The following is a 14,315-nucleotide window of genomic DNA, read 5'->3' as shown; positions in this document are numbered from 1 at the left end:
AGAGCCATTAAGTCTCCAAGGAGGAATTTTATCACCCAAAGCCAGAGGGAATTTCTTGTGGCACAGGAACACAAAAGACCCACGTGGATACATTTTTCATAGCTCCCTGGAATTAGTCTGAAAACAAAGCCAGACAAGCATCTGTCCACTCAGTGAAGACCAGCAGTGACAACTTGCCTTGAGTTGCAACTGCTCCTGGGACGCAGAGCATGCGTTGAGCTGTGAGCTGTGGAGCCTGCTGGCAGCTAGGAGTCATGTCTTAAGAGCATTTGCTCTACTGGTTGGCTGACTGCAAGGAGCACACGAGAGTACTTTGTGTCTGTTTTCACATCTTAGAAGCCTGTAATTAGACACATTTTGAAGCTCTAAGTCCAGCAGAGCAAATCACCGCTGCAGCTCTGGCTGCATTCTCTGCAATCACCTTGCATCCTGGCATGGAGAAGGAGAAAGGAGGTGCAGAGTTTTTGCAGCAGTCTGCAGACCAGCTGAAGTATTAAGCAGCCCCCCCGCTTTCTAATGGAGGGGTGACAGAAAGATGGGTGAGAAACAGGGAGACTGCTGTGGGATGGGGAAGAGAAAGCCATGACTGGAGTTGTGAAGGTCAGGGACAAAGAAGAGAGGCTGAGGCCTGCGTGGGGCATTTCCTTGCCTGCACTGAACCTGCAGACCCTCGGGTCACCCCCATACCACAAATGCCCAAGACTTTTTTGGGGCTGGTGCATGGGTGAGGTCAGGCAAGAAGTAGCATGGCCAAGGCCACAGCACAGCCATGCAGCTTGGAAAGATGACAGCAATCAGAGCTCCTAAGACCTGGACTGGGTTCCAGGATGCTGACAACCTCGTCTGTGATTGCAAGGAATTTGGCTCCAGTCAGCCCTACCCCTGGCTGAGTAGGAATCGAATTGAGGGAGGATAATGAGATGCAAATTCAGCTCTTGGGAATGTGTGTATAAGCGAGCAGGAAAAACTCTGAGCAGAGCTAGAAGTCACCAACACCACACTTGCTTGCAAAACCTGCTACCTTGGATACCTACACTGCATTTCAGGAGTCCAAAGTCTCCTGAACCATGGGGTCTGTTTTCTTTAGTTCTTTCATCCAGTGAAGGGATGTGATTGAGCAGGCAGGCAGCAATGAAAGGGGGCAGGCAGGCAGGGAAGAGGTGAGCAGCTCCCTGCCCACATTCCACTAGGTGAGTGCACCTTGCCCTGCACCACACCCAGTCAGCACTGGGTGCTGGAGCCATTGTACCCACGGGACTGCCCCCTCTCCAGCCAGGAGCCCTCCTGTATGGCTCCTCCACTGCAACACAGGATGTGACCGTGGTGCAAAGGGCCATGCTCATCATGAAGCACCCTGAGCAGAGCAGATGAGGAATCCCCATCTCCTGCTAGATCAGTCTGTCCAGCTCCCAAGTGCAGCAGAAACAGAGCTGGACGCCCATGCCCCTGGAACGGACCCCGGGTGTGCTCCTGCCAATTGTTTGATGTAGTGTTATTTCCAGAGCCCCTGCCAAACCCGTGTTGGGCCCAGAGCAAGCCCGTAACTCTATAGGGCCAAGTCTGCAGCCTCCTTCTCCAACCTAGAACTGCACCTCCTAAAACCACAGCTGCTTTTTTCCTGCTTCTCCCTCTGTATGGGGCTAGCATGGTGGGAACCATTGGCCACACAAGCCTGGGCCCAGCCCCCAACCCAGAGCACTGTTCCCTGCTGGGCTGGGGCAGCAGCTGGCATGACCCAGCACTCACCTGGGACGTGCTGCCCATCCCCAAGGACCTTGGGCCAAGGGGAGCCACGTATCAAGACCCACAGCTCTGCTCTCTGCCTCAGCTACACGAGACAGCCCTTTTTCTTTTCTCAGCGAGGGTGCAGGCTGTCCCTCCTTCTGTCCCAGCTCCTGGCCAGCAGCAGCACTCACCTGGCCGGGGGGGACAGGCCAGGCACTGGTCCACGCCCCAGAAGAGGCCCACACTGCCGCAGCAATCCTCCAGCTTGGTTAGCCCTGGCAGGGGGTTGGTGCACTGCAGAGAGAGGAGCACATCAGGCTTCTGTGGGATGCAGAGGAAACATGTGCCCAGCTGGCAAGACAGCAGCAGAGCCAGCACAGGGAACAGCTGTCTGGGGTCAGAGGCTGGCACGGCCCTCTTGGCACAGCTCCACCCTGGGACACAGCGGGATCAGGGATGTGGATTATGATAGTGAAAATTGTGCAGACAGAACCTCCCTTGATTGCACCCTTCAGAGGGGAAGGGGCCATCAAAAAGAGCAGAGATGAACCAGAGATGATATCACCTGGCAAAGCCCCAGGATCAGCCCCTTGCCTGGCTGATTAGCCTGTGAAATGGGTGCACCACTCCAGCCCGGCAGGGAGCTTGTTGTCAGACACTTTCCTGTGCTGAATGAGTCTCTCTTTCCCCCCACTCTCAGCAAGGCCCTCTGGATTACAGGCTCCCCCACTGGAGCGGAGCCGCTGGGCCACAGGCTGGAGCTGGCGCCCGTCCAGGCACGCGTGGCCGCCTGCCCAGCGCTCGCATTCCGATCGGCTCGGCCGGGCCGGCGGGAGAGGCAGGCACTCCCCGCCCAGGCACGGCATCACCCCGGCTGGGTGAGGTGTGAGCACAGCCAGGGTACCCCCTGCCGCCCCTAGAGCGTCTCTGACAGCCTCTCCAGGCATCCGTAAGCATCTCCGTGCGTCATCATCCTCTGCTCCTAAGGTCGCAGCGCTGCCATCTCCCCACAGAGAAGCGGGGCTTTTCCAGCCCCAGGTTCTGATCTCCTCTATTTTTGCACTAGACAATGGCTAAGAATATTTCCTGCTAGAAACTTGGATGGGAGTGGATGAAGGACTTGGATGGGAGTGACTGAAGGATGGGACGGGAACTGGGAGCAGCCCCCCCAAAAAGGCTGGGGAGCAGTGGGGACGGGGTGGAGTCCCAGTCTGCCAGGCTGGGGGTCTCTCTGAGCACGAACTGCTCTGGGGGAGCTCACAGGTGTTCCTGTGGGTGCCAAAAACCTCCAATGCTTTTCCAGTGACGCAACAGAAACATATGGGGAAAGACAAAATAAGAAATTACGATGACTGTGGGACAGGGGTGAGAAAGTCCCTCACGTGCATTTGCTTCCCAAGCCCCGGTTGAGCTCTCCAGGAAGGCATGGTTCCATGGAAATCAGACTTCCATTTATCGTCTGAGAGGGAAAGGAATTTTCCTATGTTTTATACGTTTCCTACAATAATCGCAGAGCGTGGCTGTAAATGTTGCTATAAATAGGGCACCCTTTTAAAACCAGACTGTGTGTGAAAGCCATCAAGTCTGGGCTGTGCTGCCCCAGGGCACAGCCTGGTCAGGGCAAGGCAGTGAGGTCTCTCTGTTGGATCAAAGCAAGGAAATTTTTTCTTCCCAAGCAGTAACACACTGCTGCCTGTGCCAATGGCACCTGCATGATGCCCATGCTGATGCTGAACAGCTTCACAGAATAAAGCCACCCGCTATACCCCAAAAGCTAACGCTCCCCTACCCCAGAACAAGAAATACACCAATGCTTGAAGTCGTCCTCTTACCTGCCCATGGAGAGCCTCCCGAAAGCACCTCCCTAGCAGCCCTGCGGCTCTCTGCTGTTGCTGTCTGCTCTCAGTGGCAATGCTGTTCCCATTCCCATGGGAATAGGTGTACCAGGGCACAGCAGCCAGCCGAGGCACCAGGACTGCCTCCACACTGTTCTCCTCCGACGCCTCTGCATCACCCCGCACCCTGGCCACCTGGTGAATTTGCACGATGGCTTCTGGAGGGTGGTTGATGTGGACGTTCACCAGAGAAGGGTTTAGGGAAGCTGGAAGATGAGTTTACACCACATTTGTGACAATCTGGCAACAATCTGGCACCCAAAGTGTATCATCATGAACAAAGTCAAATGGGAGGAGAGGCAGACTGAGCCCACCAGGAAATCTAGAGAAAGACTGCATCTAAGAGAAAATATTCCTCTGGCCTAAAAAGAGGACAAATCTACTAAAATCTCCACAAGTAACTAGAGAACAACCTGACCTCCACAAGTAACTGTCTAACAACCTGACCTGAAACAGCAGGCATAAGGAGGCAGTGGCTTCCTCAGGCCTGTTAGAAAAGATCTGAGGAGTACACTAGTAGGAGTAAAATGTGGAGTCTGGAGCCATTGGCCATGCTCACCAAGCTGGTTGGACAAGGGCAGGGTATATGTGGAGTGCTTCATGGAGCTGCCAGCTGGGGTCTTTGGGCCTCTTCCTCCTTGCTTCTTTTCCAAAGAGGGAGCTGGCAGGTGGCAAAACTTCCCCGTGGAGTTGGAGGGGCACCAGCATTCATCCCGGCCCACGCAGCGCCCTCCATTCAGGCAGGGGATCTGACAGAAGTCTGCAAGGCAAAAAGAGGTCTGCTTAGAGGAGAAACTGAGACACTGGCTCTAGCCAAGGGCAGCTGGGGGACGCCAGGCAGCTGCACCCAGACAGCACTAACCCCATGATGTCCCAAGGACCAGGTCCAGTACTGGGCTGGGGTCAGCACTTGCAGCCTGGAGGCTGGCTCAGGTCCCTGCTGGGCAACACCATCTTCCCCAAGCTCTGCTCACAACTGGAGTCATGGCTTGAAGAAGATGAACCCTCCCTTGGGCTCTGGGGCCACAGCCAGGCTGGGGCACCCATGTCCTGGGGGGCTGCCAAGGTGGTGTTGCTGACACAGCAGGATGTCTTGGAGTGGGTCAGGAGCCATGGCAGCCATATGTAGCCAAGTCTGCCCAATTTCTTCCCTTCTGCATCGTCCCCTCCCCAATTGGCAGGGTTTTTACTCCTAGCCCAGAAGGGAACTCAGCAGGATGGGAGAGGCAGACAGAACAGGCAGAGAGCCACATCCTCAGAGCCTGTCTCATATCCAGCCCTGACCCTGCCAGCAGTTCATGTGGGAGAAGTGTGGAGTGGGACAAAATAATCAGGAGCAATTCATCTGCACAGGCTCAGAAAAAGCATCCACAGATGAAACCAAAGTCATATCCTTTCTGACCTCATCATGCTTGGAGCAACCCAGAGCAGTTCTCAATGTGAACTAAACTCAAGCAAAGCATGGGATTCCTTGACAGATTATCCTGACTCATTTCAGTATGAGATGAAACATTGCTGCTCTACATTCCTGGATGGCTTATCAGGTTCATCCCAGGGGATGAACACCCATCCTGTTTCAACCTCATTTGCTCAAGCCCAGCACCCAGTTTGAGGGGAGGAGACGCATTTTTGGACTGGGACCTAGGCAGAAATTTCTGTGAACACAATCTTCCATCAGTGTCCACAACAGCAAGCCTTTTCATTCTCTCAGCAGAAGAATCAGAGGCATTCAAAGGATAAGTCCCAACAAGTCCAGCATGTTTCTCCCACCAGCTCGCTCCAAGACAATGTGACCAACCCACAGCTGGATATCCCAGTGACTTGATGAGCAATCCCAGTGGCTCTGAAAGGTGAGCAGTGGTTTCAGCAAGCCCTGTTTATAAGAACAGTTTGCAACCTGCAGCCAGCTCTCCTGGCTGCCATGTGAGTGAAAGGAGAGAACAGGAGGAAATTAGGTGATGAAAGTCAGCCCCAGGACTAGATGCCAACTAAAGCAGTGAGCTGGCTCTGAGAAGAAGGAGGTGGTGAGGCTTGGCTGCAGGCCTGACTCAAACACATACATCCCCTCTACCCAGGGTGAGATGGAAACAGGATCTGCTTGCCCAGGAAAGAGAGCAATGAGGCAAAGTCTCTCTTCCTCCCCCAGAGAGAGAGTAAGCCCCAAAGACCCCTTCCAAGGCACCGAGAGTAGCCATCTCTTCCCCTCCCTACAGCAGCCCAAGCCCTTAGTCTGTAGAGTCAGGAAAAGCAGGAAGAGTAGAGTGGGGAGACAGGCAAGAAGGTAGGTGGAGGACATGGGGTGCTCACAGATGCGGAAGCCAGATTTGGGATCGTGGTCATGCCCCCCTTGGCTGTAGAGAGTGGTGGTGTCTCCTTTCTCGCAGCTGTTGTAGCAGCGCCCACTCTGGCACGTCTGTTTGCAGATGGTGGGTGTGAAGACAATTTTTATCTTCCTAATCTTCTCTGTCAGGTTGGCCCCTATGAAAGAAAAAGAGTGCTAAGTGGAAACAGCATCTCCAGGCCAGGGGAGCTGTTATTTGCTGCTCAAGCTGTCATTCACAGCTCAAGCTCTAAAGCATTCCCAGTGCAAAGAGGAGTTTACATCCCTCCCCAAGGTAGTGTAGTCACCATCCCTGGAGGGGTTTAAGAAAAGACTGAATGTGGCACTTAGTGACATTCAGTGACAAGGTGGTGTTACATCATTGGTTTGACGTGATGATCTTAAAGATCTTTTCCAACCTAGGTGACTCTGCAATTCTGTGATTCTGTCTCTCCTTGCCACTACTCACTCCAGCCTGTTTTCTGCTCCAGCAGCTGGAAGAGTTGGTCAACACACAAGCAATGGCAAGCAGCATGTTCTGACCATTTGGAGTGGCATAACGATGTGAAGGGACACACATGCACTAACTAACCATCACAAAGGGAGTTTTTCCACTTTAAGCAATATTCTTTCTCCAGCCACATCAGTAGTCGGAAGACTGGCTGCTCTTAAACCACTGGAAGTCTTCCCACATAAACACACTGTTATTCAGAAGAGTGAGCATCAGGTCTTAAGAAAACCATTGTCACCCTACAAATGTCCCCTGACCTCCTGCAGCTATCTATGGTCCTCTTCTGGTCCCTCACCATGCTCCCATATGATGGGAAACCACACTCAGAGCTCTTTGGAACTTGTGGAAAATGGTCAACCAGAGAGAACTGTTGTGTAACCAGCTGGCTTAACACCAGAGCCTTTCATCCCACCCCAATGGGACAGTCATGTGCTGCCCTTGCTGCCTACTCCCTGTTTCAATCCCCACTTTCAGATTACAGCTTCAGCCAGGTTCATGGCCCTACTCATAGCGGCTGAGGTGCCTCCTTGGGGAATCATGGCTTCAGGAGGGAACCAAGCTGCAGAAGACAACTGGCATCTGTCCTGGCTGGGGAAGCATTGAGCTCAGCATCTGCATGTCCCAGCAGCCCAGCCTAATCCCTTCTCATGTCAGAAGGCATCAAGGCAGCAGCCAAAGGGAAGAAATAGGTGCTCGTTGCACAGTCTGACCTTGAGAGCTGCTCAGACTGAGTAAGCTGGGACACACCATTCCTACAGACTGAGGCAATTCCCCTTCGGGGTAGTGTGCTGGGGTGTTGTTCAACATCTCTGATATGCAATTGTCATATCCTCTGGCTCTTGTCTCAAGCCATCAGCATTTTACTTCCCTGATGTGTCCTCCTTCGGTAGGGCCCCTTTCTTTGCCAAGCCCAGCAATGCCCATGGTGACTTTCTTTTTTCATTCCACTGAGCAGCACAGTCCTGGGAATCCATGGTTCCTTGGGGATCCCCAGTTAAAGTGTTGTCCTTTCCCATGACCCCAACAAGAAGCCCCGAAAGAGTGACAGCTCTACAGACCTTACCTTTTGCTGACAAGGTGTGCTCCTGGGAAACAGTGTGTGGGCCAGATCTGCTCTGCTCATGTCCATTCCCACTGGGGAGTGCATTAGAGGTGAGCTGGCCATTGCTGGCTGGGTAGCGCCGGACAGTCCTTGATGGCCCTGTGTGCTGAGGGGAGACAGGAGAGCCAATTCTGCTCTGAATCCTGTGGAAGAGAAAAAATGGACCAATATGCCTCACAAGTGACTGCACTAACCCACTGTTAGTGCCTGCCCACCAATGTGCCTTGCAGCAACCTTCACTGCCAGGCTGCCTGAACTGCCACCTGGACACAGAGATTCGTCTACCTGTGCAGGATTTCACTCCTCCCCTACTTTCAGTCAACACCATGGCACACTGTTTCCCTCTAGGAACCATGCCCCATGCCCTGAGCCTGGCAGGACATGGTATTCGCCAAGACACACTCTCTGTACCATCACACCAGGCTGTCCTTCCACAGGGGTGCTTCAGCCGCCTTGAAGAATCTCTGCCTGCCCATCACACTTAAGGTCTGTTCCTTGACCATAGCAAACATAAGCAGTTCCAAATATACTTGTTCTTATGGTGGAAGTTTTCTCAGGACCTGCCTCCCCAGCCCCAAACAAGCACTAAAAACACAGTAAGACAGTCAGAGAAGAGGCCAGACCAAACAAATACACAAAACTTGGCCCATGAGAGTCACAAACAAGAGGGAATGACCAAGAACTCAAGTCTGTAAGAGCAATTACAACTTTCTGCACTAACTGCATTTATGGCTTTTGGTACTCTCAGGGGACTAAGCACAGAGAAGCCATACAGCTCTCGAGGTCACATCCCATACACACTCTTTTATAAAGCCATGTAGACCACAAGGCAGAGCTCTTCACGTTAAAGATCTTGATCTACTGCACTTGCTCCCATTTCCTTTTACTGACTGCAGCACTAAGCCTCCAAGAGGGTACTCTGCTTTCCAACAAAAGTATCTCACTCTCACCTGCACTACCTGCAAGGAAAAAGGCTTGTTGGTAATGGCCAAAATAAGTTGGCTGCCCACATGCTTCTTGGGTTTCTTTGAAAGTCCCAGCCTTGGATGCCTCTGTAACTGAACTTCAGTACTGACAACTCTTCTGCATACCCTGTCCAACACCTCCATCTCTGATGAAGTGGCTGAGGCAAAGAGTGGCACTTCCCACCGAAGTGCCCAGAGAGGTCTATCCCATTCTGTGGTTTTTACCATCTTCCCTGCCACAGTCAGCACAGGAGATGTGTTACAGTGTCTACAGGGAAGGCAAATTTCTAAACCAAACAGGACTGGGTGATTCAATGAGAATTGGCTGACAGCAGCTCTGCCTTGCAGACATTCCTTGGATAGCTTGGAATAACAGTAAGATCTGGGGAGATGGAAAGGGAGCTCATGCTGTGCCGGTATTCAAGCAGGTCAAGAACAACACACAAGGTAACTGTCAGCCAGCAAGCCCGAAACCAGCCCTGAACAATGGAAAAGATGACACACAGGTCAATTAACTGGGAACTAAACAAAAGGAATACAAAGTGACGTCATCCAGTCAAGGAGGTCTGTGAAGAACCACTCCTGTCAAAGGAGTCCATTCTCATAATTTGATAGAATTAGACACATGCACACCAACCATCTGAGAGTCTATGCTATTTCAACAAAAAAATAAACAGGCAGTACGATGTCAATCAGGCACATGCAAAATTAATAACAAACTGGCTGTGAAACAGAACACAAGAAGTAGTTGTCACTGGGGAGGGAATTAGATGGGTTCCAGGGTGATCAGTATGAGGCCTGGCATGATTCAAGAATTTCATCTGGAAATAAATATTTTTATTTCTAAATAAACATACAATCGACATTGATAATGTGTGCTGCTGACACAAAAATTTGCAATGTGGTGTATTGTGATGAGAACAGAGCGATCACACAGAGCAGTTTGGATCTCTGTGGAGGGTAAATGCATCCAAGCAACATGGGATTTTAATAGAGCCAAATGCAGGATTACACTTCCAGGAAGAAGGAATGCAGGCAGCAGCTGCAGATAGTTGGAGATGATCCTGGAAAACAGCAATTCAGAAAAGATTTCAGGGCTAATGACAAGCAATTAAATATGAACTGTCAGTTCAATGCCCTGACATTAGGACACTGAAACACTGCAGGAACAGGGAGGTATTTTTGCCTCCCTACACGTCCTCATCACAGGAGGGTGTATACATGCTATAATATCACCCTAGCTGTGATGTAAAATATGTCACATCTTCTAAGGGATGTCAAAAATATGGAGAGAATACAGGAAAAAATATGACAGAAATAATTGGGGGACTGGTGAAAATGCCTTTCTGTAAGAAACTAAAGTATTCAATCTCTTCAATTTAGAGATAAATGGGAGGTGCTCTGATTAGAGGGCACAGGTTTCTCCACAGGAGCAAAATACCAGGTGTAAAGAGCTAACAACATCTGCAAACTGAAGCCAAATGATTCCTTACAATAAAGCATGCCTACATGGAGCAGTAGAGCTGTCTTCCTTCTGCAAAAACCTCAGCAGTGGATTCCCAAACTCCCGATACAACCTCTTCAGGAGAGGAGAGTGTGCTGACAAAAACATTTCTTGTCTTGTTAAAATCAAGATCTAAACTGAGATGAGGATGGCAAATAACGCTTGTTTTTCAATAATCAGCAAGGCTAGCCAGAATAATTAAGGAGAAGTGAACCTTATTTCAGTTCTGCCTCAGTGCCTTTCAGAAGCTCCCCTGAGATTCTGCAGAGTACCACCTTACCCCAGATGGCCAGGGCAGCCAGGCATGACCTGCCCACACATTTCTGAGCTACTAATTCAGCCCTGCAGCCAGAAAAGGAACTTCTGATGCCTGTTATGTACTGCTTTGTCAGCTGGTGCGCTACTGCTAGTTTTGTTAGTGACAAAGGAAAAGCCATATGGAACTCTAGGGAGGCTGGGGAGGAGATACCAAGCCTTGGAAGCTCAGGCACATTTGTTCTCTGATCACTCCTAAGAGATCCCAAGCACAGTTCTGTGGGTGAACATGGCTGGGATTCCAAGATCTTCTACTGCAGAGATGGAAGCACCCTGAGGAAAAGAAGTGCATTCCCCCAAACACCAGTGACTGTCCTAGTGCTGGTCCTGAGATCTGAAGAGTCGCTGGGTGAAGGTGACAGGTAGCATAACACAGGGAAATATCAGCTCTTCTGCTTGAAAACCCTCGCATCATGTCTACCCTTGAGAAAAGGGAGAATGCTGTGTGCAAGTAGCAGAGCTTGGCTGGGCTCCATGCACTGCCTGCCTGAAGGAACTTCACCCTTTGTCTTTAGGAACATCTCTTGTCATTCCCAGGATTACCAAATTTTGTAACAAAACCCACAAAACCCCATAACAACAACATGTGAAAGGCTTTAAATAAAATAATCATTAGCATTTCAGTTCCAAAGAAAGAGGGATTACATGACCTTACTACAAGGGGCAGTGCCAACTTCACAAAGGAAAAACAGAGTAGGAACATTACTCTATGGTTTGCAACACTTAAGGAAAAGTCATCCTACTGAGATCCCATTGGCAAAGCATTCCAGTGTGAGTTGAAGCAGGGAGGAGTTGTGGGGGGGGGTCAGATTTGCTTTGAATTAATTTGTTTATTTGGTTCTATTCTAGGCAGATGAGCACTGGGATTTGTGGACTGAGTTGAGTAATACCATTCAAGCCTGGGCTACAGAAGTCAATGGCAAAAGGCATCTTTCCATCTCAATTTGTCATGCTGAGCAGCTGGCTCATGGTCAGGGAAAACAAAACAGAGTTTTTCCCCTCCAAACCTTCAGAGTCAGTCCATGCTGGGCAGACAGGGACTGGCTTGCTTGAAGTGTCTCAGGAAATGCACCTGAGCTCACCACAGCAGTACAGATCTGATCAGAAGCCATTAGCAATCCCTATCCATTTGATGGATTTTAAGAAACATAGGGCCAGAGCTTGGACAGTTCCCAGGGATCTGCGCTGCCACAGGTTCTCTCAGTGGTGTGGCTGTCCTAGGGGGAAGAGTGAGGATGGGAAACAGATAGGGTAGCTCCAAAACAGCAGTGTGGAGCTTGGGTTGCCATGCTCCATGCACCTGCTTGCACCTGCTTGAGAAGAGGCAATGAAGAGGCAGAGAAGTTTGACACTTCAAGCACTATGTTCCAGTCACCAAAAGTCCCAGGGCCTCATATTCATTCAGTCTTATAGCCTCTCTCAACATGGTGTCACTCACTTCCACTCCTTCAGCCAGGCACCCTGCCAGCACACATCTCTGCAAAGAGACAGTGGTCTCTTCTTTTACAGACAACTGTCTGCTCTTCATCCATCAGAGCTGCTGACAACTTTCTTTGTGTCAGGCACAGCCTGTAGGGCAAAATCAGCATGCAGACTCCTAGGACACCTCTCCTTCTGGGCTGTCCTGCAGCACCCACCTCTGGATCTCACAATGGCAGTGGTCCAGGACAGAACATGGAGCAAGGAGGGAAGGCAGAGGGAGCAGAGTTCTCCTTCCAGGAGCATGGGTGTGAGCACTCCTGCTGATTTCTACCAGCTGAAAGGTCCAGCTGAAAGCTGAGATACCTCAGTCACCTTCGCATGGAAATACCTATAGATATGGGGTGCTTATCAAAATTAGGAGATTTGGGATGGGAGGGAGCTGTGCAGACAGACTGACCCACATCTGCAACAGTTCAAAACTATCCAACAAGCACTTTTAGCTGCCCTATCCTGAGGTGCAGGCCAATGGCCTGGATTCTCTGTAAGCCTCAGGACACATGCTAGAAGTCAAGAGAACTAAGGGAGGTCTGGTCCCCTACATTCTAGTGCTACATATCCCTGCAGGACCCAAATAACACTTGTATTTCATTCAGCAAGCAATCCCACACATCACCACAGCATTTTTGTGTGTAAAAATTTATTTTCAATGAATTTTGGTACCACTTGCACCCTGCTCTATATTTACTTCAGTCTTAGCAGGGTAGAGAAGGTACAAAAATACTGTATGCTCTGGATATCATGGCTCTCCTGCCAGTTCCAGAGGAACCTACAAGGTACCCATTCTCTGAACAGAGAAGGTGAGTGATTTCCTGTCACTCCACTGAGGACTGAGCTGGCAGACTCCCAGAAACTGCACAGATGGATAGGAGGACCTCTGTTTTCTGAATCAACTACAGGGTTTTTTTAAAGCCTGCAATTTCAAGATTAGATACACAGAGTCACAATAACCAATGAGACTGAGTTATCCAGAAAACAATACTATTTTCCTAACCCACTGTGTATAGAAAGCATTTTCAAATCTCTGATCACTTCTGATGATCATAGTTCTCTGGGTAAGTAAAAGCCAGAGGGAGTACAGGTGGGCAAACTGTTCTCTTAGTGACTTAACACCAGGCATCCTCCTTGGAGCTGGAGGCAAAGGTGGCAAACTCTTCAAAGCACTTCCCTCTCCCCAGCAGCAACACCTCAGTCTTTCCTGGATTTAGCTTCTATCGGCTGCTCTTCATCCAACTGTTGACTTTGGCCAGAGTGCTAGTGAGCTGGGAAACGGTGGGGTTTTTTCTATTTGTGTTAAAGAAATGCAGAGCCAAGTACCACAAGAGTATTACTGATTTTTCATCCAGCCTGCCTCACCCTCTCCCCAGCCAAAGCCTGACAGACCACAGCAGGGTGGATGGCTTGAGGCACTGTGGAGAGAGTGAGTCCTGGGCAGTGTGGTCAGCAGGGAGGGGCACTAACCCCAGACAAGGAAAGGGCCAGAGAGATGAGGATTGGAAATTTACTCTTCCAGCTGGAAACAGATCTTCTGATGTTTATGCTGAAGATCAGGGAGAGATGACAGAGACTATTGAGACCTAAGGAGCAATTTTCAGAAGGGCAATGATAGCACTGGCCAAAACAAATTTGAAGATAAGCAGCTCTCAGAGAAGAAACTATCTTCCCGGGGTCCAGAAAACCCCATCTCAGGGACCAACAAGCTCCATCTCCAAATTTAACCAGATTGCTGCTTGGGATGCAGTTGCTGCCTCCGGGTACCCAGAAAAGGCACGTGCTGCCTGTGGGGGTGGGAGCAGAGTCCCATGGAGGGCAGCCACTGCAGCACTGGTAAGTGCACCCCAGCTACTCCAGACTGCAGCCTGCATGTGCATCTCCAAGATGAGTGGGCTCAGCCAGGATGGGGACTGAGTCATGCTCAGCCCCTGATAACCTGCCAGGGTAACAGGCAGGTTCTCCCCTGGATTTTAAATGCTGAACAATATACTTGGTGTCTGTCTTGTCCATCTGCCTGTCCCTCTGGCAAGATGCCCTCCCTGCTTGGGGCCACAGGGACCAAAATCAGTGATTCACTTCCCCCTTTGTAATGCTCAGCAGTTGCTGATTTTCCACTAAAGCATAACAGAAGAATGGGCAGCCTTAACACCAGCATCTGTGTCTATGGGGGAAAGAGAAGCAGCCAGCCTTGGAAAACAGTAAATTGACTGCAAACCAGAAACTTCCCCTTTCTTGGATTCCAAATAGGTTCCTCAGCAGGCAGAAAGGATTCAGGGCTCAGCCAGCAGGCCTCGGAGCACAGCAGAGGCATTGCTTAGAGAGCACTCAAGTTTATTATCAATTAGCTCACAAATATGATGAGGAAGATGGCTCTGTTAAGACTCTGGGAGGAGGGGGAAAACCACACCATACAAGGTACCTGACTTCAAGCCCACCCACATTAGGTTCATAAATCCTGGCTTAGTTTACTGTCTCCAGGGGCAGCAGAAATACCACTGAAACCTG

General features: G+C 50.4%; 1 protein-coding gene across 3 annotated transcripts in view; it reads right to left on the bottom strand.

Annotated features, from left to right (window-relative positions):
* Window positions 1-14,315, bottom strand: part of LTBP2 (latent transforming growth factor beta binding protein 2) — a 71,756-nt gene that overhangs the window by 31,611 nt on the left and 25,830 nt on the right. For all 3 annotated transcript variants that reach the window (XM_084208392.1, XM_084208393.1, XM_084208394.1), the window contains exons 4-8: window positions 7,515-7,696; window positions 5,928-6,098; window positions 4,180-4,380; window positions 3,558-3,826; window positions 1,917-2,019 (exon numbers count right to left, since the gene is read on the bottom strand). In XM_084208392.1, the coding sequence (XP_084064518.1) occupies window positions 1,917-2,019; window positions 3,558-3,826; window positions 4,180-4,380; window positions 5,928-6,098; window positions 7,515-7,696 (926 nt within the window). The remainder of the gene's footprint in view (window positions 1-1,916; window positions 2,020-3,557; window positions 3,827-4,179; window positions 4,381-5,927; window positions 6,099-7,514; window positions 7,697-14,315) is intronic.

This window comes from Fringilla coelebs (genome assembly GCF_963513975.1).
Source record: "Fringilla coelebs genome assembly, chromosome: 6".
Classification (NCBI taxonomy): Eukaryota; Metazoa; Chordata; class Aves; order Passeriformes; family Fringillidae; genus Fringilla; species Fringilla coelebs.
Note: the sequence above shows the minus strand (reverse complement) of the source record. Positions and strands in the feature narration are given on the sequence as shown.